Source organism: Papaver somniferum, chromosome 8 (genome assembly GCF_003573695.1).
Source record: "Papaver somniferum cultivar HN1 chromosome 8, ASM357369v1, whole genome shotgun sequence".
Lineage (NCBI taxonomy): Eukaryota > Viridiplantae > Streptophyta > Magnoliopsida > Ranunculales > Papaveraceae > Papaver > Papaver somniferum.
The window spans coordinates 79,982,672-80,006,826 of NC_039365.1; the positions used below are offsets into that span (position 1 = coordinate 79,982,672).

General features: G+C 35.7%; 3 protein-coding genes across 6 annotated transcripts; 2 read left to right on the forward strand and 1 right to left on the reverse strand.

Moving 5' to 3' along the window:
- Positions 1-756: 756 nt before the first annotated feature.
- LOC113301732 (serine--tRNA ligase, chloroplastic/mitochondrial-like) lies at positions 757-4,769 on the forward strand. Of its 3 annotated transcripts, none has more exons than XM_026550531.1 (9): positions 757-1,286; positions 2,029-2,122; positions 2,193-2,341; positions 2,432-2,524; positions 3,148-3,327; positions 3,565-3,731; positions 3,842-3,976; positions 4,068-4,161; positions 4,254-4,769. In XM_026550531.1, the coding sequence occupies exons 1-9, from the start codon at positions 915-917 to the stop codon at positions 4,530-4,532; spliced, it is 1,563 nt and encodes a 520-aa protein (XP_026406316.1). In that variant the 5' UTR covers positions 757-914; the 3' UTR covers positions 4,533-4,769. The 3 variants fall into 3 exon arrangements, with proteins under 3 accessions (XP_026406316.1, XP_026406318.1, XP_026406317.1); XM_026550533.1 differs by having other exon boundaries at positions 1,148-1,286; positions 2,022-2,122; XM_026550532.1 differs by having other exon boundaries at positions 1,152-1,286; positions 1,562-2,122.
- Positions 4,770-15,499: 10,730 nt separating this feature from the next.
- LOC113301834 (thylakoid lumenal 29 kDa protein, chloroplastic-like) lies at positions 15,500-18,160 on the reverse strand. Of its 2 annotated transcripts, none has more exons than XM_026550663.1 (11): positions 18,013-18,160; positions 17,611-17,712; positions 17,446-17,521; positions 17,324-17,358; positions 17,155-17,220; positions 17,024-17,064; positions 16,714-16,844; positions 16,437-16,543; positions 16,209-16,346; positions 15,951-16,085; positions 15,500-15,845 (listed from the first exon to the last, which is right to left on the reverse strand). In XM_026550663.1, the coding sequence occupies exons 1-11, from the start codon at positions 18,106-18,108 to the stop codon at positions 15,735-15,737; spliced, it is 1,038 nt and encodes a 345-aa protein (XP_026406448.1). In that variant the 5' UTR covers positions 18,109-18,160; the 3' UTR covers positions 15,500-15,734. The 2 variants fall into 2 exon arrangements, with proteins under 2 accessions (XP_026406448.1, XP_026406447.1); XM_026550662.1 differs by having other exon boundaries at positions 15,532-15,816; positions 15,950-16,085.
- Positions 18,161-18,275: 115 nt separating this feature from the next.
- LOC113302593 (protein LOW PSII ACCUMULATION 3, chloroplastic-like) lies at positions 18,276-21,801 on the forward strand. The gene is made up of 11 exons (XM_026551526.1): positions 18,276-18,410; positions 18,767-18,943; positions 19,222-19,269; positions 19,445-19,484; positions 19,571-19,671; positions 19,785-19,977; positions 20,064-20,162; positions 20,497-20,614; positions 20,871-21,176; positions 21,393-21,459; positions 21,555-21,801. The coding sequence occupies exons 1-9, from the start codon at positions 18,345-18,347 to the stop codon at positions 21,010-21,012; spliced, it is 984 nt and encodes a 327-aa protein (XP_026407311.1). The 5' UTR covers positions 18,276-18,344; the 3' UTR covers positions 21,013-21,176; positions 21,393-21,459; positions 21,555-21,801.
- The last annotated feature ends 2,354 nt before the right edge of the window (positions 21,802-24,155 follow it).

Sequence of the window (24,155 nt, forward strand, 5' to 3'; positions counted from 1 at the left end):
TTTTAAAAACGACCCTCAACAGTCGTTAATGATTGAAAAACGACCCTCAAGAGTCGCCATTGTTTGAATGACGACTCTAAACAGTCGTTGCATATAAAAGGGTCGTTATCTTCTCCGGAAAAATACATCAAAGGGTCATCATGGTCTTATTCAATACTATTACGACCCTTTAATGTATTTCCGCCATTAATAACTCTCCGAAGATAATAACGACTCTTTTATATGGGTTAACGACTGTTTAAAGTCGTCATTGAAACAATGACGACTCTTGAGGGTCGTTAAGAGGTCGTCAATGAAACAATGACGACTCTTGAGGGTCGTTTTTGAAATAGTAACGACTCTTGAGAGTCGTCAATAAAACACTTCACCTCCATGACGATTTTCAGAAATAGTAACAACTCTTGAGAGTCGTCAGTGAAACACTTCACCTCCATGACGATTTCCATACAAATCTCGGCAAAAAAAATTAAAAAAAGAAATTACGAACAAAAATTTTGAAAAAATAAAGATTAAAATCAAATTAAGTAAGATTAATAACTAATCAACTCAATTAACACTAATGATTTGGGGTAGTTTAGCCATTTTAAAAAAATGAAATAAGGGATAACCCCCATTACTATTTCATGACCTTTTTTTGTCATGTAGCTAGGGGTCCTCAATTATTTTTCCAGGGCCCCAATTCAGCCCTGTTAAATTGCGGTGCCAGTCTGAGCTGGGCTCATCAGGAATCATGATCCTAGGAGCTTTACTGTGTTAGTGTGTTGGCTCGGAGGAAAATCTCGACTAGGTAAGGAGATAAAATAAAATTGTTTTCTGCCTCTCTCACTATCCCGAGTGTCGACCCTTACCGAGTCCTACGGCTAAATCTTTCGCTCTAGTCTAAACTCTGCTCCACAATCTTGAAGGTTGCATTCATGGCTTTCTCGTATACTTGTTTAGGAGGTGCAACACTCAGAACCCTAAAATTTTCGTCATGTTCTTCAATTTTAAGACCTTCTTTACCTCTTTTATCTCCACCAGCCAAAACCCTAACTTTACATTCTCTTCATCACTTGACCAAAACTCATAAATTCCCTCCTTTTCTTACGAGAGCAGTTTCAGTTCCAGCGGGTCAAACTCTAGACAAGGAAGAAACTGCCAAACCTTATCAATGGAAAGCTACAATTGATTTCAAATGGATTCGTGATAATAAAGATGCAGTTGCTTCCAATATTAAGACTCGAAATTCGGTTGCTGATTTGGACCTTGTTCTTGATTTGTACGAGAGATCACTCAATCTTCAAAAGGTTAGGGTTTTTGCCTTTCTTTTCATTTGCACAGATTTTGGGTTCTTTATTTTCATGAAAAATCTTATCTCTAGTGATACTCTTCTAAAACTAAAATCATTGAATATTATACCTATCGGCAGTGTGGTTTATGTAATTATAGATAGATTGGTAAATGTCAATGTAATTATAGATAGATTGGTAAATGAAAGTCATTTCTTTTCAGTCCTCAAACAACAAACTCTAGTCTAATGTGTAGAATGATCTTTAATTTGCATCTTCGGTGGTATATGCAGTGTAGCTGTTTAAATGGACGGTGGTATGTGGTCAAACTTGTTGGAGTCTGAATTAACTCAAACTACACAGCAAGACAAAGTCTTAGGACTTGATCATAAGTATGATTTGTATAGCAACTAGTCAGTCACTAACCTGTTAGTGGGACTATGGAATAGGTCAGTAAATGTTAATGTTGTCCTAGTAATTAGGAGTTAGACGTGCAATGTGCACTTGTTAGTCGAGTCTAAATAGGGAGTTCTGTTAAGTTTTGTAGCCTATAAAAGGCATAGTTCTTCATTAATGAAAATTGCATCGAGTTTACAGAAATGTAGTCTCTAGTTTGTTCTGTGTGTGCATCCTCTCTGCTCTCTCTCTATGCCAAATCCTACAAAACTGCCACCATCATATTTTGCGTCCTGCCACAGAAGATCTGAATTTGTTGGTAGAGTTGAAATTATTGTACCTAATTTTTGCGCACAGATGACAGGAAGTTCAACGGCTCCGAGGGGAAAGAAATGTTGTTGCTAATAAAATGAAAGGGAAATTAGAACCGTCGGAACGCCAGGAACTCATAGAAGAAGGTAAGAGCTTGGTGGTATATATTTTTTAGTCAGGTCTCGGTTGTTTTACTGAGAAATGATACCTGCGCAGGAAAAATTCTGAAGGAAGGACTTTTGACATTGGAAGAAAATCTTCTTAAACTTACAGAGAAGCTTCAGAAGGAAGCACAATGTATACCAAATATGGCACATCCAGATGTTCCTATAGGAGGAGAAGATTGTTGTGGACTACGAAAAACGGTAACTGAGCTTTGGTATTTTGTGTTCTATGCACTAATATCCTTCAGTTGTTACAATGTTCTTATGTCTTTCCACTTTTTTCATCTGAAGGTTGGTAGTCCACGCCAGTTTGATTTTCCTGTTAAGGATCATGTACAACTTGGGAAAGAGCTAGATTTGTTTGATTTTGTCGCAGCCTCTGAGGTACCCCTTTCTGTTCATCTAAGATGTCGAGGATATCCTGTGTGACAATGACACTATGTTTTTCAAAATTTTCTGTCACGTGTTGGACACAGCAACAGCTCTGCTAGTTGTTGACTTTACTATTATTGCAGCTTAGTTTTAATAATAAAGCTTGAAAAAGTAGAAGAAGAAAGAAACGAAAGAGCTGCCTTTTTCTGCAATATAAACATGGATGTAGCTGTTTCGTTTCCCTATAAAGAATGAACATAACATCTACCTAATCCTAACTCCCGTGTGGTGTAGTTCACTGTGTCAAGGACACCAACTCTTGTACACGTGTGATTGTTACGTAGGGGATATCTAATGAGTTATTCAACATTCACTCCTAGTGAAATCAAATTCTATCATGTTGCACTTTAGGGCTTAGCCTCTGAACCTTCCTTATTTTAATATGAGACTTGTTCTTGCTTGTTTTGGCACCCCTGTGATTCAAGTCATAATGCAAATTTTTTTTCTAAGGTTAAAGATAACCTTGAATGGTGACTTCAAATTTATTCTAATTTTATAACATGTGCAGTTTATTCTAATTTTATAACATGTGCAGATTTGAGTATTTAACATTGAAGTGCATATCCAATGTGCAGGTCAGCGGGTCAAAATTTTACTATCTAAAGAATGAAGCAGTAATGCTGGAGATGGGCCTGACAAACTGGGCAATTGCTGAAACCATGAAAAGGGGTTTTACACCTCTTACTACCCCAGAGATTGTACGCTCGTCTCTTGTCGAAAAATGTGGCTTTCAACCTCGTGGATCAAATACACAGGTTCATAGTTGTGTTTTCACATGCATTGTTAGAAAGTTCTTAAATTGGCAACAGTTGTTTAACTGTTAAAAAATTTCAGCCCCCTCTCATTCTTTAAGGTGAAGTTCATTTCCAAAATGCTCTATTTCATTGCTGCTGTTGTTAGTCAGTGTTCTAACCATCTCCACTGACTTCCAGATATGCTCACATAATGATCTGTCATTGCTAATTACACCTGAATGTTTTCTATCATGACAGGTTTATTCTATCGAGGACAGTGATCAATGCCTTATCGGAACTGCAGAGATTCCAGTTGGGGGTATTCATATGGATTCCATTCTTGCCGATTCTCAGTTACCCTTAAAATATGTTGCCTACTCACATTGCTTCCGTACTGAGGCTGGTGCAGCTGGTTCTGCCACAAGGTAATATACTCAGTTGTGGTTTCCTGCTCAAGCTGACTTGTTTCAACAGTTTCTTCTTATTTGGAAGATTTTTGGTATTGCTAAAACGGGGTGGCAATATGTTATTGCAGGGGTCTTTATCGGGTGCATCAATTCAGCAAGGTAGAGATGTTCATCTTGTGCCGACCAGAGGACAGTGATTCCTTTCACCAAGAGCTTATTGAAATTGAGGAGGACCTTTTCTCGTCACTTGGGCTTCATTTCAAGTACAACCATTTCATGCATCCCATTTTATGATTTTTCTTGGTATATTATGATTTCATAATGTTATCTTTTGTTTCATTTATTTGCTTGTAGGACCTTGGATATGGCAACAGGGGACTTGGGCGCACCTGCCTATCGCAAATTTGATGTTGAGGCGTGGATGCCAGGTCTAGGACGCTATGGCGAGGTACGTCTACATAAAATATCCCATTGGTTAGGTACGAATTTCTAGTGTCCTGGACATCTGTAAGGTTTCTAATACAACCTCTATTAAACCAGATTTCGAGTGCGTCCAACTGTACAGACTATCAAAGCCGGCGTTTGGGTATCCGGTTTCGACCTTCAACAGAACAAACCTCATCAAATTCTAAGAAGGGGAAGGCTAATGTAGGCACAACCCAATTTGTACACACACTTAATGCTACAGCATGTGCAGTTCCAAGGATGATAGTATGCTTATTAGAAAATTTCCAGCAAGAAGATGGCTCTGTAGTGATTCCTGAATCACTAAGACCCTTCATGGGTGGGCTCGACCAAATCAGACCGAAAGGACAGTGAGGTTGGTTGTTTTATTAGTTCAAATCTTATTCAGGGTACAATTCTGGCATCCTCCAAAGGTCGGGAGTGAAATTCTTTCTAGTCTCACTTATTTTGAGCTGAGGCTTTGAGTTCGATCATTCACCTTTCTTTATTTATTTTAGTTTTTCTTCTTTTCGCTCAAAAAATGAGAAATTATACTTTCATTAATGGAAAATGAAAAATCTAACAAAAGCAGAGGAAATCTCCAGATCTTAAGTTGGTGTCTTCTGTATTTTTTTTATTTTATTTTTTTTCTGAATCACATGAACTTTTAGTAATTTGAAAAAATTTCTTACATCAATTTGAAAAGGAAAATTAAACCAAATACAGAATAAAGATCAGACCAAAACTAAGCCTAAACTCACAGCTTTTGTTCTCAACAAAACCTATAAGAGTCAACATTTGACATTTCAATTCTAGTTGAGAACTAAGATCTTCCAATATGAATTAGCCTCTCTCCTGCAGCTAAAAGAAGCTCCCTTTTTTGGCAATGCTGCCAGCAGAAAAGTCGACTTCCCTGTAGCAGTGACAAAACTTGAGTTGAGAGAGATTTCTAACTGTCTTTCTCCTCTCCCCCTGATGAACCATGGCACTTGACCTTGGGCAAATTCAACAATTACTGTTTTTGAATCAGAAACAATGATGATATTCTGCTTTCCCCGTTCAATTGCAAGCTCAATAGCACCCATAACTCCATAAACCTCGGCCAAATTAATACCAATACCTCCAGTTAGAGCATCTCCAACAGTGTGTGTAAAAAATCCTACATGGAAGTCTAATTGAGACTTTTATTTAGGAGATTTTACACATATATTTCATGGTTAAAAAACTATCCCCAATAGTGAACGGTTTAATCCTTAAAATATTTTATATGAAAATATTTTAACCGTTTATCTCTACTTTAACACCTTCATATTTATTTTCCAATCCATCCTAGTTTGTAGGATCCAACCATTGGAGATGGATTTATGTTAATTGAGGGTCTGAAATCCTAGTGTCATGAAAAACAAAAAATATCACCCTCTATCGGAGATGCTCTTAGGGTGTCAACAACCTGGCAGTCTTCATCTCTGGCAACAACCCCAAATCCTGCAACTCCAGGGTTTTAAAGAACGATCACAGCAGGATATTGTAAATCCATGATCAGGAGGATATAACTGACATTTTTTGATACATTAAAATCTAGAATTCCTAAGACCCAAATAAAATATTGCAATAATTTCCAGATCATAATTCTGATTCCACTTATTACCTGTCATTCTCAATCCCCCTTCATGCACTAATTTCAGTACTCTGCTCTTAAAACTGTGAATATTTGGTTTGACTTCTTCAAAAAAATATATTATTCTTCTGTAACCACAATTCCTTTAAGATGATACAAGCTGCGGTAATCCGAACTTGTTTAACCAGAGGACTCTTATTTAAAGCACATTTCCAAATATCATCAAATGATTTAGGCTGCATAAAGTTAAATATTGAGCATATCCACCTCCAAATACTGATACTAAAACTGCATTCCCACAATAAATGTTGCATATTATCTTGGGATTCTTCACAGATGCAACATCTAGAGACCATTTCATAACCCTTACTGACCATAATAGAATCATCTAGATATACACCCTGAATGAGTTTCCACACATTACTAGCAATATTTGGATGAAGGAAAGAATTTCATATGTACCTTGGCCAATGCAGAGAATTTTCTTTGCGTCTGAGTTTGTTAACTGCTTCAGGAACTGAGAAAGCACCTTAAAATTACCAATCCAAATTGGTTCATCTATTCCTCCAAGAACTTAGTTCTGGCAGATTAACAGGCTGTAAAATTAGTTTCAGCGGAAAAGGACCACAATCTATCAAATACTATATCTGAAACTTTTAGGTGAATATTGTCAGTAACGTAAGGAATAAATCCAACTTTATTAATGAATGAAACATCACCAATTCAAATGTCAAACCACACATAAATCTTTTGTCCATCATCAATACACCATCTAATATCTTTTTTTAGTGTTGAAAACACTGGGGGTACCAAAATACACCACCAACTTTTTCGAGGCAATCTGTATGGACAAACTCCACACAACTCTGAGAGTTAAAACTCAATCAAGGAAAGTTTCTAGAGTTATATATTTATCTCTCTTGTGATTAGAACGTTAACATAATTGAATCCGTGAACCTAATCACAAAGAAACTTCTTGAACGGTACCAAAGACCAATATCCAAGGATCAATAAAGTCGTATCCAATAAACTAGGTCGGAAGTATCTACTTTGATTGATCAACGCACAACCTGTGATATTTCAATTATAAAGATAAACAATATAATGTGGTAAAATAAATAACACAGACACCAGAAATTTTGTTAACGAGGAAACCGCAAATGCAAAAAAATCCTAGGACATAGTCCAGATTGAACACCAAAATGTATTAAGCCGCTACAGACACTAGCATACTACCAATTAACTTCGGTCTGGAGCGTATTTGAGCCCGAACTCAGTCTCCCATTGATTAAGGTACAGTCGCGCTCCTTACACCTCTTAAATCCTAGCAGGACTCTGCGCAATTGATTCCCTTAAATGACGTCACACCAACTAACAGTTTCTTCAACTCAATCGAAGACTTTAAACCAAATCTGCCTCCCACAGATTAAGCCTATAATTGATTTCCTGATTTTCGATCTAAACGGATGATCAAATCAAAAAAGAAAGATCAAGGTGATGGAAATCGATAGCAACTTCACAGAAGTTTGGATATCCTCAAAATCCGGACTTATGCAACCCTAAGTACAACCTAGATTATTATTCACCTCACAAGTATAAAATTTGCAGAATCACAAAGTTTGAGACGAAGAGAACTTTGTGATTATTATCTATCTTGTTCAAGTGATAAATCAACGATCGAAGAAGATCATGATACTTAAGTTATCAAGATAAAAGATAACTAGTCCTGGCTTCACGACTTCCAATGAAGCCTTTGATAGTCGCTAAACCCAAAAAAGTTTTTTGTAGAGGACGACTCTAGATACAACTAGGACACACCAAAAAGTAGTGTCGGGATTCAAAGATCCAGTTGCAAAGACTTCCCCTTATATAGACTTCAAAGCCTAGGTTGCTTTAGCTTTTAAGCTAAGATAGCTTTGGAACCAAGCAAACAATATTCACCGTCAGATGAAAGCTTTGAATCTTAATCACATAAACAAGATATACACTCTGGTTAGGTAAACCGTAATCGAACCGTGTATAAAGACAATGTTCAACATGGTTAGTCGAAACTAGCCGGTTTAAACTTAAAAGCTTAACACTCATTTCCATGAACACGGAGACATTGATCTTGAGTTACAATTATGTGAGCAAATAAGTCTATTGTTAATTAGAGAATTGATCAAATGCAAATCATCTCGTAGAAATAATTTAATCGCGATTGAATCATAATCGACATAGTTGGTAAATGCAAAAAGCATAAATACTTAAGTAGTTCGTGAATCGGATGAGTCAAGATACGCTGACCGGTTTGAAAACTTTACAAGCAAAGCCGAGTTCCGGAGTTGACAGAAGTTTTTCAGTTCACGCACTGGTTTGCAAACTTAGGTGCTCTAAGTTACGGAGCTGACAGAACTTTTTCAATTCACGTACCGGTTTGCAAACTTAAGACCTTTACCGGTTCCGGAGTTCACAGAACCTTTTTAGTTTGCGTACCGGTTTGGGTACTAAAATGGTTCTATAACATAGAACTGTATTGGTTCGCATACCATTTTGGATACTTAAACCCGATTCCCTTACCACAGTTCCAAAATGGTTTGTATATGAATACACATACCTGTCTGGATCACGAAATAAACAGATTCTCCCATGATGTGCATATGAATACGCGTATCACACAAATCTGCAAGTCGATATATAGCTACTCCGCTACGTGTACGACTACATGTAATACGGCTTCAGACAAATAACGGTTATCCAAATACAGTAGTTATATATTTCTCTAAATCAATTCGAAATATTCTCGAATAACATCAGTGACACATATCACTGTTCCGGGATATTTTCGAATGATAAAATTGAATCAAGATTTGGTTCCGAACAATAAATTGTTCTCCATCGAAGTTGATCAAGTATGAACAACTGTGCATTAAGCTTAGTCATTATATTTCGAGAATTCGTAAACTAACTTCTTGTCTATGCAAGATAGTCTAATTAGTTATGTGACAATCGTCTCGAGGATAGAAAGGTGAATATAACTTGAGAAATAGGTGGTTCATTCTTCACTTACCTTTTGTTGATGAACTTCTCCAAAAGCTTCGGTTGATCTTCGCCTTCAAACGGTAGAACGCAAATTATGACTGGTTCGTTTCTCAACTACCTCTATCCTAGACCGAGACTTAACTAATTGTGGATTAGAAACCAAGATATAGTTTTGAAAACTATAATATTCATGCTGCTAAAGCGTGGATTTTTGTGTTTTTAAGGACTCCTCAAGAGACCTATAAAGTTGATATCATTAACTAATTAATCCGGATTTTCGGTTTAGTACCAAATTTCTAAAAACACATAAAGGATTGTTAAACCCGACATAGTCGAGTCAAATGGATGCCTGAATATAATTTGAATCCTATAAAGATTAAAAATTTGAATATGTTCTCCGAGTACATCTCTTGCGTGAATGCAATACGAGTCCTTCAAAACTACCACACCAAATGCATCATATATGGAGAATAAAATATTATTGAATCAATCCTAGGGTCTAAAAATAAAACCCTCAAATTGTTTTTTACAGCGAATACATTTCTTATATAACGACGCACTATGACTACACCAACCTGTAATTAATGAGCTTGACATGTTTAAGGTGTTAAGCTTGGATCCAAATTTGCGTATATCGAGAAATTATTTCAACCTAATTTGGATTATATGCCAACCAATAAAATATGTCTTTATCTGCAGAGGGGCTAACATTTACCATCATTTATTATTTTAGTAGCTGCTGCGAATAATCGACAATCATATTAGCTTACTATGATCCCAGATAATTCTCAAATTAATGCGTATATTGAAAAAATTCAAATAATTACTGGTACCAGCTCCCGCGGGCATTATGATATCCACTTCTTCAAATGACGTGATAATAACTTTGAGAATGTGAATCGTTTTTTGGTACACTCAATTGGAGCACTCGCGTTTTGGTACACTCAATTGGAGCACTACCAGTAGCCTCTTATGGAACGCTATTTATTTTGCTAGATGTGACTGGATTTTCTTAAAGAGGCAAGAGCTTATATAAAAGAAAATGAGACATTACATGCCTAGTCAATAAAAACCTTTTTTGATTTGATCACGATGGGAGAGAAACTGATATAACATTGAAGTTAATTAACACCAACTTTTTCTGGTAGTGTATAGTCTCCCCATGATTATGGCGGAAATATTTTCATCTCATAAAAACGAAAACAAGTTTCGTAAAGTATTATCCGCTTAATTCGAAGATATATACTCATAATAATTTCTGGGTTTTATGTACCACATATATTGACTATTTAAAAGTCATTATACATTTACCATCCATCATGGATTTTAGAATATGCAAATAAATCTCCAATAAAAAAAAAAATCAGAATAATCAATGATGGGTTTTAGAATTATGGACATTTTCTTTATCAAATGAAATCAATTTTAAGACCAATCTATTCACTACAAGGACTAATGATAGGCAAACAAGCCGGGTGCACACCCATTGATCTTTTATATCCTAAAGTATTCCAATTTCAAAGTGGAATGTAGTTTGGAGATCATTATGACAAGATTTTTTTTTTTCGTAATATCCCTCAGGAATGCAGCAAATTTCTTGTTCCACCGGTGTTTGCAACTGAGAATACCATAATAACAGTATTTTATCTCTTTAAGATCGATACGGAAAAACCAAACTTGTATCGACGATTAAATTTTTTTTTGCTTTAGTCGTCACATGTGGAAAATCCATTTTGGCTAATAGATAGTTTCTTGTATAGAAAAGAAAACAAAAAACGTCACTCTTTAATGTCGAATCTTTTTTTAAGATTGACAATAATACAGAGTTAATATTTCTTGTTAGAAAAAAATAGAAATCTATAAAGGTTGTCGTCATGTAAAGACTGAAAAATGCTTATACAACCCGCGCCTTCAAAGGCATTTGAAATATGGTTGATGATTATGAACTTGCTCAGCAAAATCTCTAAACTTAGAGAATTACCAAAACAGATGAATCATTGTTGATAAAGAAAAAATTATAAGCTCATAGTTTTCTCGGAAACCTTGTGATTGATCATCCATGGTAAAATAAATATATATCGTACCATATATAAATAATGTACGCTAATAATATCAGCACTGTGTGGAATGTGTAAAACAAAATAAGAGAAAAAAACGTAAATAATGAATTGAAAGTTGTTTTATACCTCTAGGTATATCTTCTGGTGTACATCGTACACGTGCTACTCAAGGCCAGACCCAACAAGGGACATCACCATTTGTATATCATCGACGTAGAGTTTATTTATTTGATTGTCATGGGAGGATCCTTTGCAAAACGTTATTATCAGAAAAAATTTATTCCAACCAGGGTGTGAGTCTAGTCTAAAGACTCCATAGAAAGCATAAGCTTAGGTCTTATTGCGTTGGCGTTCAAAAGTCATTACACATTTACCATCCATGGTGGTCATCCAAGGGGAGTTGTATCAATTTAGATTATTTGGTGAATTCTCACCATTAACTAGGTCATTTTGTTTGACCAAATCAACATAGCAATCCCTCAGGAATTTGGATGTCATTCTGATCCACATACGACATGGACACAAATACAATTTTATTCACTTGTTGTAATTTATCTACATCTTGGCACTTTGTTGAAGAAACTACATCAATATGTTGAGAAGAATGTAGACTTCGCAAAAGTATTAATCAAAGACAATATTGCTTGTGCAACACAAAAGAAGACTTCATCAACTACCTGACATCTTCATGAAAGCACAATAATCTTCTGCATTTAAGAAATCCGTTCTTCAAAATTGGAAAGTCTCGACTCAAAGATTTCCAAGGAAAGATTTGAATGAAGTATTCATCAGGGGGAGCGGCATCATCAAAGATGCATATCTGGACTTATCGCGTTGTACTCTTTTTCCTTCTTCAAGGTTTTGTCCCACTGGGTTTTCCTTGTCAAGGTATTAACGAGGCAACATATGCGTGTCCAACAATTTTATAAACCATGCATTTTTAGGTTTTCTCTTTTGAGTTTTCCTGGTATATTCATAGTGACTTAGACACAGAGGTCATCAGGGGGAGTGTTATAAACTAATGTTTATTTACTAAGATGCCTTGTATCTAAGATTAGGGTTTGTTCCATCCCTATAAATACCTATGTAAATCCTCGTAATTCTACACGTTAATAAGAATTTCTCCCTCTCTTCTTCCCCTCTATTTTGAGTCTCCTTAAAAGTACTAAAAATCCACGTTTAAGCAGTGTAATTTTTTGTTTTCCCTTTTCTTAATCTGTAGTTTCATAATTATGCTTGCATAAAACTTGTCTATTAAATAGATTATACATTATGGTTTGATGCTTGTTTTCTCTAGTAATCGTATGGTTGAGTTAGCATCCATAAATATGTCAAAAGTTGTAATTTTTTTTTCTTCGTTTCAGGTTTTGTCCCATGTGGTTTTCCTGACAAAGTTTTAACGAGGCAACATCTCATTGACGTTTAATTTTCTTTCAACATGTTGATATTTATGCTCTTTTTTTCTATGTCCATTTTTTCTCATTGGGTTTTACTGCCAAGGTTTTAGTGAGGAAATTTAATTCAACATGGTGGTCATCCAAGGGGGAGTTTTATCAATTTTGGTTATTTGGTGGATTCCCACCATTAACTAGGTTTGTTAGACCAAATCAACATAACAATCCCTTTGAAAATTTGACGCCATTCTTATCCAAATAAGGTATGAGTGACCGCAAATATAGTTTTGTTTAGTTATGGTATAATGTATCTACATCTTGGATCCTTGTTGAAGAAACTACGTCAACTACTTCCGTAAAACATCTCCGAGAAACTAGCAATCCAAGACACGAGACCTCAATGTATTTAAAGAAACATGAAGATCGAAAACACTATTATTATTAGAAGATTAACACAAAAGAAGATTTCATCAACTAGCAAGTTTCTTCACAAAAGAACAACAATCTTCTACATTACAAGAAGTTCGTTCATTGAAATTGGGAAGTCTCAATTTGCAAGCCAAAATTTAACTGAAGAACTTATTAGGAGGAGCATCATAGTAAAAGGTATTTTACTGGACTATCACGTTGTACATTTTTTTTCTTCCCCTTCGTCAAGGTTTTTTCCCACTGAATTTCCTTGTCAAAATTTTAATGAGGCAACATATGCATGTCCATCTATGTTCTAATTTTTCTCATTCTTTTCCCTTTGATCAGTTTTGTACCTTCAGATTTTCCTGACAAGATTTTAACGAAGAAATTAGTTTAGATACAACGGTCATCTAGGAGGAGTGTTATAAATGAAAGTTTATCATGTAGGTGCCCACTTTGGTGGGACCCTATTATTTGGGCACCAAGTAACTAAACAGTCTATATACAGAGAGAGTCCTAAATCTTTGTAAATACATATATGAATGAAAATTTTCTCTTCCTTCTCTCGGTATTATGTTCTCTACTTTTATCTCTTTCTATACTATTTTACTTTCACAACACATAAGTATTTTTCAATAAGTGTTATTTATATACCCCTAAAAATAGTAATGATACTCTTTTATCTTGGTATCCCCAAAATTTATCTTGCTACCCATCAAATCTAATAAACGTGTATACCGCCGATTCCTCAGAAACAAAAACCCAATAAAAAAATCAATGTTTTCTCTTCTGATTTTGATCCCACTCTATCCTTACTTCGTCATTTTATCATAATAACAACCAATCATTCATAATCCATACAACTAAACACATCTTCGTATTTATCAATCTGCCCACCGTCACTCCATGTGCACCACCATCATAATCAACTCTCTTTTTAATACCCAAAATATTCACCTTCTTGTCCATCTCCATTAAAAATCTCAACGAATTTAATTTTGATGAATACTCATTTGGGTCTAAGCCTAAGAGCAAATCCTATGGGTAGTGTCACCCATTCAAATGAAAGAGTGCACTATCAATTTGAGCAGATATGAGGCTCCTATGGATAGTTTTTACCCCATTTTCCCTCCAAACACGTTGATGCACTCGTTCAACTGAACGAGTGGTTGGTAGTGAAACACTAGACGGGGGACGGTCCCCCGTCAAAAAAATTTGGAATTTTTTGAACTAGACGGGGGACAGTCCCCCGTTTTAGAACTTTTTTTAGTTTTTTTCTTTTTGACGGGGGACTTTCCCCCGTTTTAGGAGTTTTTTTAGTTTTTTTTTGACGGGGGAAAGTCCCCCGTTTTAGGAGTTCTTTTAGTTTTTTTTCTTTTTGACGGGGAAAGGTCCCCCGTTTTAGGAGTTATTTTAGTTTTTTTTCTTTAACGGGAGAAAGTCTCCCGTTTAGTGTCCCTTTCATTTTTGCCCATAATGGCTTCACTCGTTCATATGAACGAGTCCTCTTATATATGAAAGAGATAGTCTTTATTTGGAGACTACCCATAGGATATGCTCTAAGTTGGAAAACAATTGTGAATTATGGAACTGGGATTCAAGGAGTAGTGCGTATTATTATCATATGAGTGAGAGATACAAAGGGGATTAGTTTGAGAGAAATATAACTTGAATCAGGGGAAAGTTGATATCATCTGCAGACGAGGATTTATAATTTCTATATATCTCCTCACGGTTTTTATTAGGGGAAGGGGGTAGGTTTATAAAAAATAGTAAAATTTTTATCAAATTTTCTACTAACTAATGTTTAACTGTTTTCCAACGACCTAGGGGTATAATAGTGTTTTCTAGGGTATATAAAAGAAGACCCATTCCCCTGATAATAACCGCGAGGAGAATTTGATAATTTTTTTAAAAGCTCCTTTTTGACCTCAAACACAACTTGAAGTGCCACCCAACTCTATTTGTTTCCTCAGACCACATTTTGAGTGTTGTTTTTATTTGTTTTTTCTTTTTCATATAATACTCACACCTCGTTTGGTTGGAAGAATTGGATTCCTATGAATTCAATAATGGGGTAATCTAATTGTTGGAAATGAATTCCAAGGAATTCAAATCCAAAACTAAGTGTTTGGTTGAAGTAATTCGATTACTTTTGTTTCTATCTCGGAATCCAATTCCATTCCACCATTAAACCAATGTAATAGAAATCTATTATTTTTCGAATTGGATAATAATCAAAATTCTAAATTATATAGGGTTGATTTGTGCTGTTTGGTTCAAGGAATTGGCTACATTCTCCCGAAATTGGATTACCAAGAGTTCAATTCCTTGAACCAAACGTTACGGTGCGGACTTTCGAACACTTACAATCGAAACAGCGTTCAAACAAGTTTAGAGAGAAAGGGGCTTTCCCTACCCCTATAGTAACATTAAATTTGGTTGTCTCTCTTGTATTGAATCAGAGAGATTAAACAATAGCCCCTTACTCTTATGTATGCATGTGAAATGTAGCAAAAACAATTACTCTCCAAGTCTCCATTTATTTTACGGAAAATGGGTCATTTGTCCAAAAAAATTTAAAACATGTTTGAAATGGACGAGTAAAAATTAGTATGGGTGAAATGGCCAAAAAATTTTTTAACAAGGATGAAACTAGATTCATCGCGGCTTAAACTTAAAAAATAGCAAGGATGAAACTGGATGCATCCTGATATAAATTAAAAATAAGAAAAAGTATTTGAAAAATGGTAGGATGAAACTGGTTACATCCTGGCTATTTTTATATTTTTGTCCATTTGAACAATATCTTTTTAATTTTTGGCTATTTAAACAGTATTAAAATATACAGGTATTTTTCACCCAGAAATTATTAATTTTGGTCTTTTTAACCAATTTTGTGTTTATTTTATGTATTTTCCTCGAAAAATAAAGATTTTAACAGTTTTGCAAAATAATGTAAATTTCTAATCCAAATGTCTTATTGGCAGTAGTGCTCTTCTATAGAAAAGAAAGATTGGCATGTTCCAACTCCCAAGCTCTTCTGCTTATATCCCCATACATCTGAAACTTTCTACAGTTTGAGTTTGCTGAAATCGACTTTCTTGATGGGATATGAGTATGCTTCGTAGTTGATTTTTTGCCCCAGGCAACTAAGTTTTGTGAGGGTAGTTATAAGGTCCACCTGAAGAGATTAAAATATTTTAAACTGTAAGCTGGATTATTATACTGAGACTGTAAATTATATAATGCTCAACTTTTCCAATCTCCAGAAACTTAGGATTCTAACCTCGTAATTAGTCTGGGAAACTGATTCTCGGCTACGTTGGTACTTTTCAACCCACGGCGAAACTGCTGGATCGGATGCCAGAAGCGTCTCTGTTGCCAACTGATCAGGGCCCAGGAATGCAGACATCACAGCTAACTGCCAATACACAAATTGGTAAATTCACATATGCTTATGTCAAATGGACTGCTTTGTTCTTCCGTTCTGAGTAGACGAATTAGATTGTCCAAGGGTAACTGAAAACCGAAGAACACGAATTACCTGACGGGGGCCAAAGCCAACTGCTATAAACTTGTCTTTCATTTCTTGAACAGATGCTTTCTGCCATTGTGGTACTCTTCCCTCTGGATCCACCTCTTGTGTATCTGAACGTCCTAACGTCTTATCGAACAAACCCCACTGATGCATTCAAAGCTTAAACCAGCCAATTCAGATTGCAAGAGCGAGTAATTAGAGGTTATAGAGATAAGATTAACTAGGAAACACTACCTGGCCAGCTGACCCATAGGCTGTATACAATAAATTTCCTTTCTCTTCATTACCTCCAGCCTTTCGAATTGCAGCACTTAGAAATGTATTCTTCACTGCCGATTGTGCTAATTTTAACAAAAATACAATCTTCTTAAGGAACCAGAAGAAAAAACAAACATTCTTGTGAAAACTCAACATTTAGCTTTTCACTTCAGATGTTCTTTGGATTCAAGCACTTATGCAAGCTATTTTCTTTCTTTCTTACTGTTATTCAACATGTCTCAAAGAGTCAAACCTGCATACTGGATGAGATCTGCATATGAAATCGGTCCACCCTTTGAGTAGGCATCTATCTCCTTCTTTGTTTCCTCTAAAAAATTCAAAGCAGCAGAAAGTCCTTCATTTTCAGGTCTGCTTAGCTCTGAACTTTAAGCAAAAACAAGACAACATATTTGCAGAAAGATTGTGTCAGCGAAATCCCAATTTCTTATCTCTAAAAGTCTTATTAAACGCATGGTCTTAGACTAACCATACAATATGTACTGTTCTCAACATTATTGATATAACATTACCATTAATACTACATCATAGGGAGTTTAGTTTACCTGAAACGAATTGACCCATTTGGTCCTCCAGATTTTGTTGCCTACAAATTTAATCAAATACAGCTATTTAATCTGTAAGAAGCCATCAGTACATTAAAAGTTTGTTTCAAATTTGTTTTTCGGGAGCTAACCTTGTGATAAGTCATTGCATCATTAAGTGCTAGAGTTAATAAAGAAGGAATGAGCTCTGGGTTCGCCTATAAATTAACCAGAAAAAGAAATAATTATAACATCTGTTATAGGCAGAAAAACATGATGAACTTGAAACAAAGTGTCAACAAGCATAATCTACACTCTCACCTTTATATTTCTGTATAGAGTGCTTTTAACTTTGGCTGTAAAGAATAGCCGAAAAATAGAAATTACGCCTCATAATATGAAATGCAGCATGAGAAGCTAAAATGTATGTTTGGAGAACTTACACAAGAAATCTGATCGCTGTCTTAGCTGGATCAAATCAGCAGCCACTGCTGTCTCTATGAACGATCCTGAGCTCACCTAAAGAGGAACAAAACTGGCTGATTCAATGATGTTATTTTAGCTGGTGTACTCCGAAAGGTGTGTAATGTTTCAGGTGATATACATACAATGCTAATTGTAGCACCCAAGGATTTGAGAACGTCTCTTCGACTGATTGACCCATCTCCATTCTCAATGACAGCTTCAGTTTTCCGGCAGCAGATTTTTCCCTAATTTTTGTATCCACATTAAAACAAATATTTTAAAACTCATCATGGCTAACTTAATTGGGACAACTAAGAGTCATAGTCATTTTGTAATTCCTGCAAAATGAGTCTTTTTAATGACCAAGGGAACGCCAAAGTAAGATGTTTTTCTCATGAACACCGCGACACATGGAATCCATATCTTCTTTCTTTACAATTAGGAAACCAAATTACTCATTCTAAGAGACATTTTCACTTACATGCTCCCAATACTAGCTAGCACAGAAACATTATAAGAGGAATTAGATTGACGGAAATACTTACAGTGGAGAATTTAGGTGGTGGTGATGATTGTGACTGGGAAGATATTGGGACCAATGATGACAGATTCGAGAGGAACGAAAATCTTGCAACTGCCATGACTTGTTAGCTACCTGATTTGGTTACTCTTCATTCTATCGGTGTAACTTTGAATGGAGAAGGCATAGAAATGAAATAACGGATAGTACACGTGGCGAATACCTATGGGCCTCTGATATTCACTTTATCTAAACAAATGTGTAACCAAAACCAAGGAAAACCGGTTCTCCCGACTGACTCATCGTGAATACTGCCGCGGGTGAAGAAGAAGTAGAAAACTCTAAAGGCTCTAAGCTATGTGGTTAATGAATATTTCAGCAATTTCTAGGGTTTCTACTGTGACTTCTACTCTTCCTCATCAGGTTAGAAAAGAATGTTATGAACACCACCAAATTCACGAAGCACGGTTGATTTTAAAATTTAATGGTTTTGAGTTGTGGTTATCACTGTTTTTCGGTTGCCATTTCTATCCCCTAGTTTATTTGCATAAGGTCGCCCAGTTTACCGCTTAATTAAGAGTAATAACAACTATGCTGAATGAGGTTTATTTTCATTTTTACAAGCTTAATCTGTACAATGTGAGTTTTCTAATGATGCGTCTACATTTTGGTTGTAGCTATAACTTTAATGTCCAGATTGTCAGATGGATTGAACTGATTATGCTGACTGCTAAATGCTTATGTTGAATTGTTTATTCTACTATCTTTCTTAATTGTAGGCTAAAACTCCATCGAGCTTTTCTTCCCGGAAGTCAAGGAGTTTCAACTGCAAAAGATCGTCGGCACCTCAATTCTACAAAAGCCATTTTGTGACTTGTTCAGCTTTAGGTGATGAAAATAGTCCGCTCGGGCTTGATGTGCCATTTCCTCGGGATTACTCTGAGCTAATCGAACAAGTAATAATCTATGTCTCTATTCTCTTTAAATATTTAGCAATAATAAAACAACTTAGCATTGTACATGCATTGAAAAGGCAAGCAAATGATGGTTCACCAACAATGCTGTCATTAACCAAACTTGTGACATAAGTAGGCTATCAAGCCTTGTAGTTTGATGCTAACAGCACATCCACGTGCTCTCTATGTGAGTTGAACATAGATTTCTTTATATTCTGTTGAAAATATTTTTTGTGTACATTGAGTCTTTGTGTAACTTAGTTCCACGGTATTAACAGGCCAAAGAAGCGGCTGTATTGGCTTTTAAGGATGAAAAGCCATTGATGGTGAGTTATCAGTCCTTTCTATGAGATCTTTATAAACATCATTGTTTCTTGACTTGTTCTCCATCTGGTGGTGAGTTATCAGTCCTTTCTATGAGATCTTTATAAACATCATTGTTTCTTGACTTGTTCTCCATCTGGTATACTGTGCTTGTAACGTAGAAAATTTTGCCAACAGGAGATTGAATTCCCCACTGCTGGACTTGAATCAGTACCAGGTTTTTCTTTGTTCTGTTTCAACTGTCTTCTTTTTAATATACATAATTGTGATGGGCGGTGTATCACTAGTTTAGACTTGCATCAGGTGATGGGGAAGGAGGAATAGAAATGACCGGAAGCATGCAAATGATCCGAGAATTTTGTGACTGCTTTATAACTTCAGAAAAAGTAACTCGGACCAGAATCGTACGTCAGTTAGTTTTTACAACTCCTAATTATGCAGAATATTATTTTTTACATTAGGCTATTCATCTTCTTCACCAGTTACTTGGATTTTGTAACAATACCATAATCTTCAGTTTTTCCCAGAGGCAAAAGAAGTAGAGTTTGCTAGAAAATCAATATTTGAAGGAGCTTCATTCAAGCTAGATTATCTTACTAAGCCATCTTTTTTTGAGGATTTTGGCTTTGTTGAGAAGGTCAAAATGTCAGACCGTGTGAAACCACAAGATGAAACATTCGTGGTTGCATATCCGTACTTTAATGTTAATGGTAGTTCCGCAAAACCTATCACTAATCTCAATCTGAGTCTTAGGCGCCCTCTGCATGGTCTGAGCTAGTTTTCCATTGTAATCCAGAAATTCTTGTAGTCGAAGAGCTTTACAAAGAAGCTGTAGAGAAACAATCTCGCAAAATGATTATATTCAACGGAGAACTTGATCGTATAAGAAGCGGGTGTATCCTTTTCTTGTATGCCATGATTGTATATGTACTTTCAGCGGTGGATTAAATATGTTAAAACTTCCAAGTTCCACCCATTAAATCTTCATTCTCAATTTGTTGTCTGAACAGTCAGTCAAGTCAGTCAATACTCATGCTGCGAGCTACATTTCGGAGTAACTTTTTTCTTTTTATTTTCTCAAGTCGCTGAAAAGTCTGCGTAATTTAGCTCCTGCTCGGCTACTCCTGGATATAAATACAAGGAGCTCCCGAAGCTTCTTGAAACAAGAAAACAGCTAGCGGTTTTTCTATTGCTTCCTTTTTTGCAGTACTTGACCAAGTTCTCTTCAGATTATCCACCATTTTTCTACCCAAAGTTGGGGGCACTTACTAAGACCTTCTTGCCAAAGGTAGAGACTATTTATTATATTCACAATTTTAAAGGGCGCAATGGAGGAACACTTTTCAGGTTGGTGTGATTTGGGTTGTATCATGTGATTTATGTATATGCCATACAGTTTGGGATATCCTTTGAAAATAATTTCTAATGAGATTACCGGTTACAGACGTTTTTGCTAATTACTAACACTGTTGAAGGCGTTGGGTGTTGTTATAAGAGTGGTGAAGGCGTTGGGTGTTGTTACCCACGACCGGAGTTTTTAGTCTGTAGTTGAAAGCTTATTAAAGGCTACATGTACTTAAATTATTTGGTTGGGTCCCTGCAGGTGCTATCCAGGACCTTGGAAAGTCCTACGACAATTAAATGGCAAGTATGTGTGTCTGCACCAGCAGAAAACAATGCCATCTCTAAAAGAAGTTGCGCTGGATATTCTCACATCGACTCAATCTTTTAAATCTCTTCTATAGATACAAAGATGTGTAACATATAATGGGAGTTCATGGTTTCCTGATTCCCAAACAATTCATGGTGAAATCATCCGTTTGGCAGATTTAAACCTGCATTGCTGATAATCACGCTCCAGCTAAATATATTAATTTTTCTGGTGGAAGCAAAGGTCTCTCTTCCTCAGGTATTTAAAAAATTTCTACTTTATGATATTTACCTCACGAGCAGAGTAGGCAATTAATACATGTTTAGCGCGTAATCAACATACATTCAAGGATTTTTGAATTGGATGTTGAAACTGATTGTTGTTTTCATTAGGGAATGTAGTATCATTTTTGTTTCTTAAGGTAATGCAAAGTGATTATTCTGATTTAAGTCTTGATCTGATCATGGGTTCCAGGTTTCTCATTGAAATTTGCATATTGCATGTCCAAGCTCCACCTACAAGTTCAGTGTCCTCATTTCACGTAAGGTTTTCTTTCTCTTCTTTTCTTACAAGCGTGTGTGAGTAGGATACAAATTCCCTAGTCTGATATGCACGCTGGACTTTCTTTTCTTTCAGATTCCATTTTCGTTGCTTTCGAAGGAGCCAAGGCACGGCTAATTCTAGCTGCACCTCAGTGAAATATAAGTTATCGCTTTGTTCAATTTTCATCTTTGGAGCTTAATGCTTTACCCTAAAACTCAAGTCAGGAAAACAAAATCAGTCAAGGGTTGTTGTGTTTCACATGTATATAACTAACATATACTTTCAGTTGGCAACTGTTTTATTATTTTTAGATAGATTTCCTATATGCCTTTATCTTTTATCTTTTTCTTTATTATCTTTTCTTTTTGCTGAGTAATCACAATTGGTGTGTGGGGTATTTGTTAATTGGCAAAAGCCTATTTGAATATCATGATCAAGTGAGCATGTGCCAAAACAAACATACCTCTTACAGACCTGCTGGATCAATAAAAACAAACACACCTCTTTCAGACCTGCTGGATTAACTAACCACCAACACTTCACTGAACCTACCATGTGGTTTTGATTTTTGACCTTCCTTTCATTTAGGTTAACTTTTGTCTCTGGTAATGAATGAGATGGTGTTTGGGATGAACATATACTACCATAAGTAGCTATTAAGCACCGTTTAATTGGGGGCCCCGGAAAATAATTGGAGGCCTCATCAAATTTATACCCACTTAATTTATTTTATGGGGTTCCAAAATGTAATGAAAATACCACTTTGTCCTTCATTAATAATAAAACTTAAAATTCTGTTCACCCTTAAATCTAAGCGTCCATTTCATTTTCATCTTTTAATAAGAAAATTAGAGTCTCTTCTCCTCCCCTCTCCCTCTCTCTCAACTACCTTCTCTTCCATTAACAACACGAAGAAAAAAAATCAGTTAGAGTTAAAGGGTCGTCAACCGAAAATCCTAAAATCTAACGATTTTTATATGCATATAGAGACTATGAAAAATCGTCAGGGTATATGAAGAGGGAGATAACGACCCAAATTCTAGTTTTTCATATTTATTTTTTTGCTTCAGATTAGAGTCGTTATCGTAATATATAGGAACATATGACGATCCTTTGCGGACGACTTCTTTTTAAAAATTAACGATTCTATGTAAAAAACAAACAGCCTCTCTGTTACCAAAATTATAAGGGTCGTTAACTTACTCCAGCACTCTCCTAAAAGGGTCGTCAACTTACCCTTTTTAAAAGTTAACGATTCTAAAAAAAAGTTTGGCTCCACCGTTGCTCTTCATCCTCTTAATCCAGCACTCTCCTCCACTCAAAATTCTACCACCCATACATGGCTTATAATTACTTGAAAGAACAAGTGAATAAGGAATTGCCAGAATAATGAAAAAAGAGGGTCCCGATTATGTTAGAAAAATGTTGAGATGGCTATGCATTTATGGATAAATGTTGAGATGGCTGTGCACTCTCCTCTTAATCCAGCACTCTCCTCCCCCAATATTCTTGCCACCCATACACGTGCTTTAGATTATGTAGATATTGACTGTTGACTACCAAATTTTTGAAGCTTAACTATTGTGTTCTGAATTGGTCTTTAAATAAATGAGACGTTTTCTAACTTGGGGGTCGTTACCAATGATGAAGGAATCGTCATTTGAAATTTGAGGATCGTCTAGTTGTAAATTTTTTGGGTAACGATCCTTATTAGAGTCGTTAGGATTTATCATATTATCATGACGATATTTTATAATCTGAAAAAATCGTCAGGATTTATCATATTACCATGACGATTTTTCATAACCTGAAAAAGTTGTAGGTTTGAGTCGTTGATGGTGGTATCAATTAATTGACGACTTTCTAGATGATGACATCTCTTCATCTCTCCACAAATTTTTTCAAATTTTAATTCTAAAATATCATTTTAATCTAACCACATTAATTAAGTTAATTTAACTAATTATTAACATTAATTATTGAAGGGCAGTTTAGCCATTAATTTTTTGGATAAGGGACAACTAAAATTAGGTTTTAATGACCTTTTTCGTCCTATAGTGGGAGGCCCCAAATTATTTTTCAGGGCCCACAATTAAGCGGTGCTATTAAGTTCGTGCCTTTTTTCTTATACCAACTTTTGTTAAAATAAGTACAAAGTAACTTAGATTTGCTTTTCTCGTGTGTTATTCATAACAAAGGAGGCAACTCATGCCTTTAGGCACTGAGAAGCAGTGGCGGAGCCAAGATTTTTTTTTCCTTTTTCTGACATTAATTATTACAACTAGAACTTCTCAAATTTAGGGTAGACGGCCATTGTTTCGTCGCTAAAGTGGCATAAAATATAACCAGTATTTTAACCAAAGTGCGAAAATAAATACAATAAAAAGGAATAATAGTCCAAGTATACTCTATTAACACTCATCGAAACAACATCAGTCAAATGTTTTACCCCACGTGATAAGACTATCAGGATAAGTGGATTAACAGACTTCAGGGAAATGATGTTAGCTGAAAGATGATCCCTGACCCTTTAAAGATCCCCCCATGATATAATTTGCACCGTCGGGGATCGAACCGTTCTTCGCAACAAAACATTGGTAACTTTATTGGTAATGTTACAACTTGGAAAAGTTACAAATACAAACATTTTGTTAGGTAAACGTCTAGAGACCCGTACAAAACAAAGATAACACC

Bases quoted from the DNA above. Each gene is read 5' to 3' on its own strand.
- LOC113301732 (XM_026550531.1), top strand. From the start codon at position 915: ATGGCTTTCTCGTATACTTGTTTAGGAGGTGCAACACTCAGAACCCTA. The intron at 3,328-3,564 runs GTTCATAGTTGT...CTATCATGACAG, and splicing joins CTCGTGGATCAAATACACAG to GTTTATTCTATCGAGGACAG. The intron at 3,977-4,067 runs GTACAACCATTT...ATTTGCTTGTAG, and splicing joins TCACTTGGGCTTCATTTCAA to GACCTTGGATATGGCAACAG.
- LOC113302593 (XM_026551526.1), top strand. From the start codon at position 18,345: ATGTGGTTAATGAATATTTCAGCAATTTCTAGGGTTTCTACTGTGACT. The intron at 20,163-20,496 runs GTATCCTTTTCT...AGTTCTCTTCAG, and splicing joins TGATCGTATAAGAAGCGGGT to ATTATCCACCATTTTTCTAC. The intron at 20,615-20,870 runs GTTGGTGTGATT...GGGTCCCTGCAG, and splicing joins AATGGAGGAACACTTTTCAG to GTGCTATCCAGGACCTTGGA.
- LOC113301834 (XM_026550662.1), bottom strand. From the start codon at position 18,108: ATGGCAGTTGCAAGATTTTCGTTCCTCTCGAATCTGTCATCATTGGTC. The intron at 17,522-17,610 runs GTATGTATATCA...GTTCCTCTTTAG, and splicing joins TGGGTGCTACAATTAGCATT to GTGAGCTCAGGATCGTTCAT. The intron at 16,086-16,208 runs GTAATTCGTGTT...GTGTATTGGCAG, and splicing joins TTGGCTTTGGCCCCCGTCAG to TTAGCTGTGATGTCTGCATT.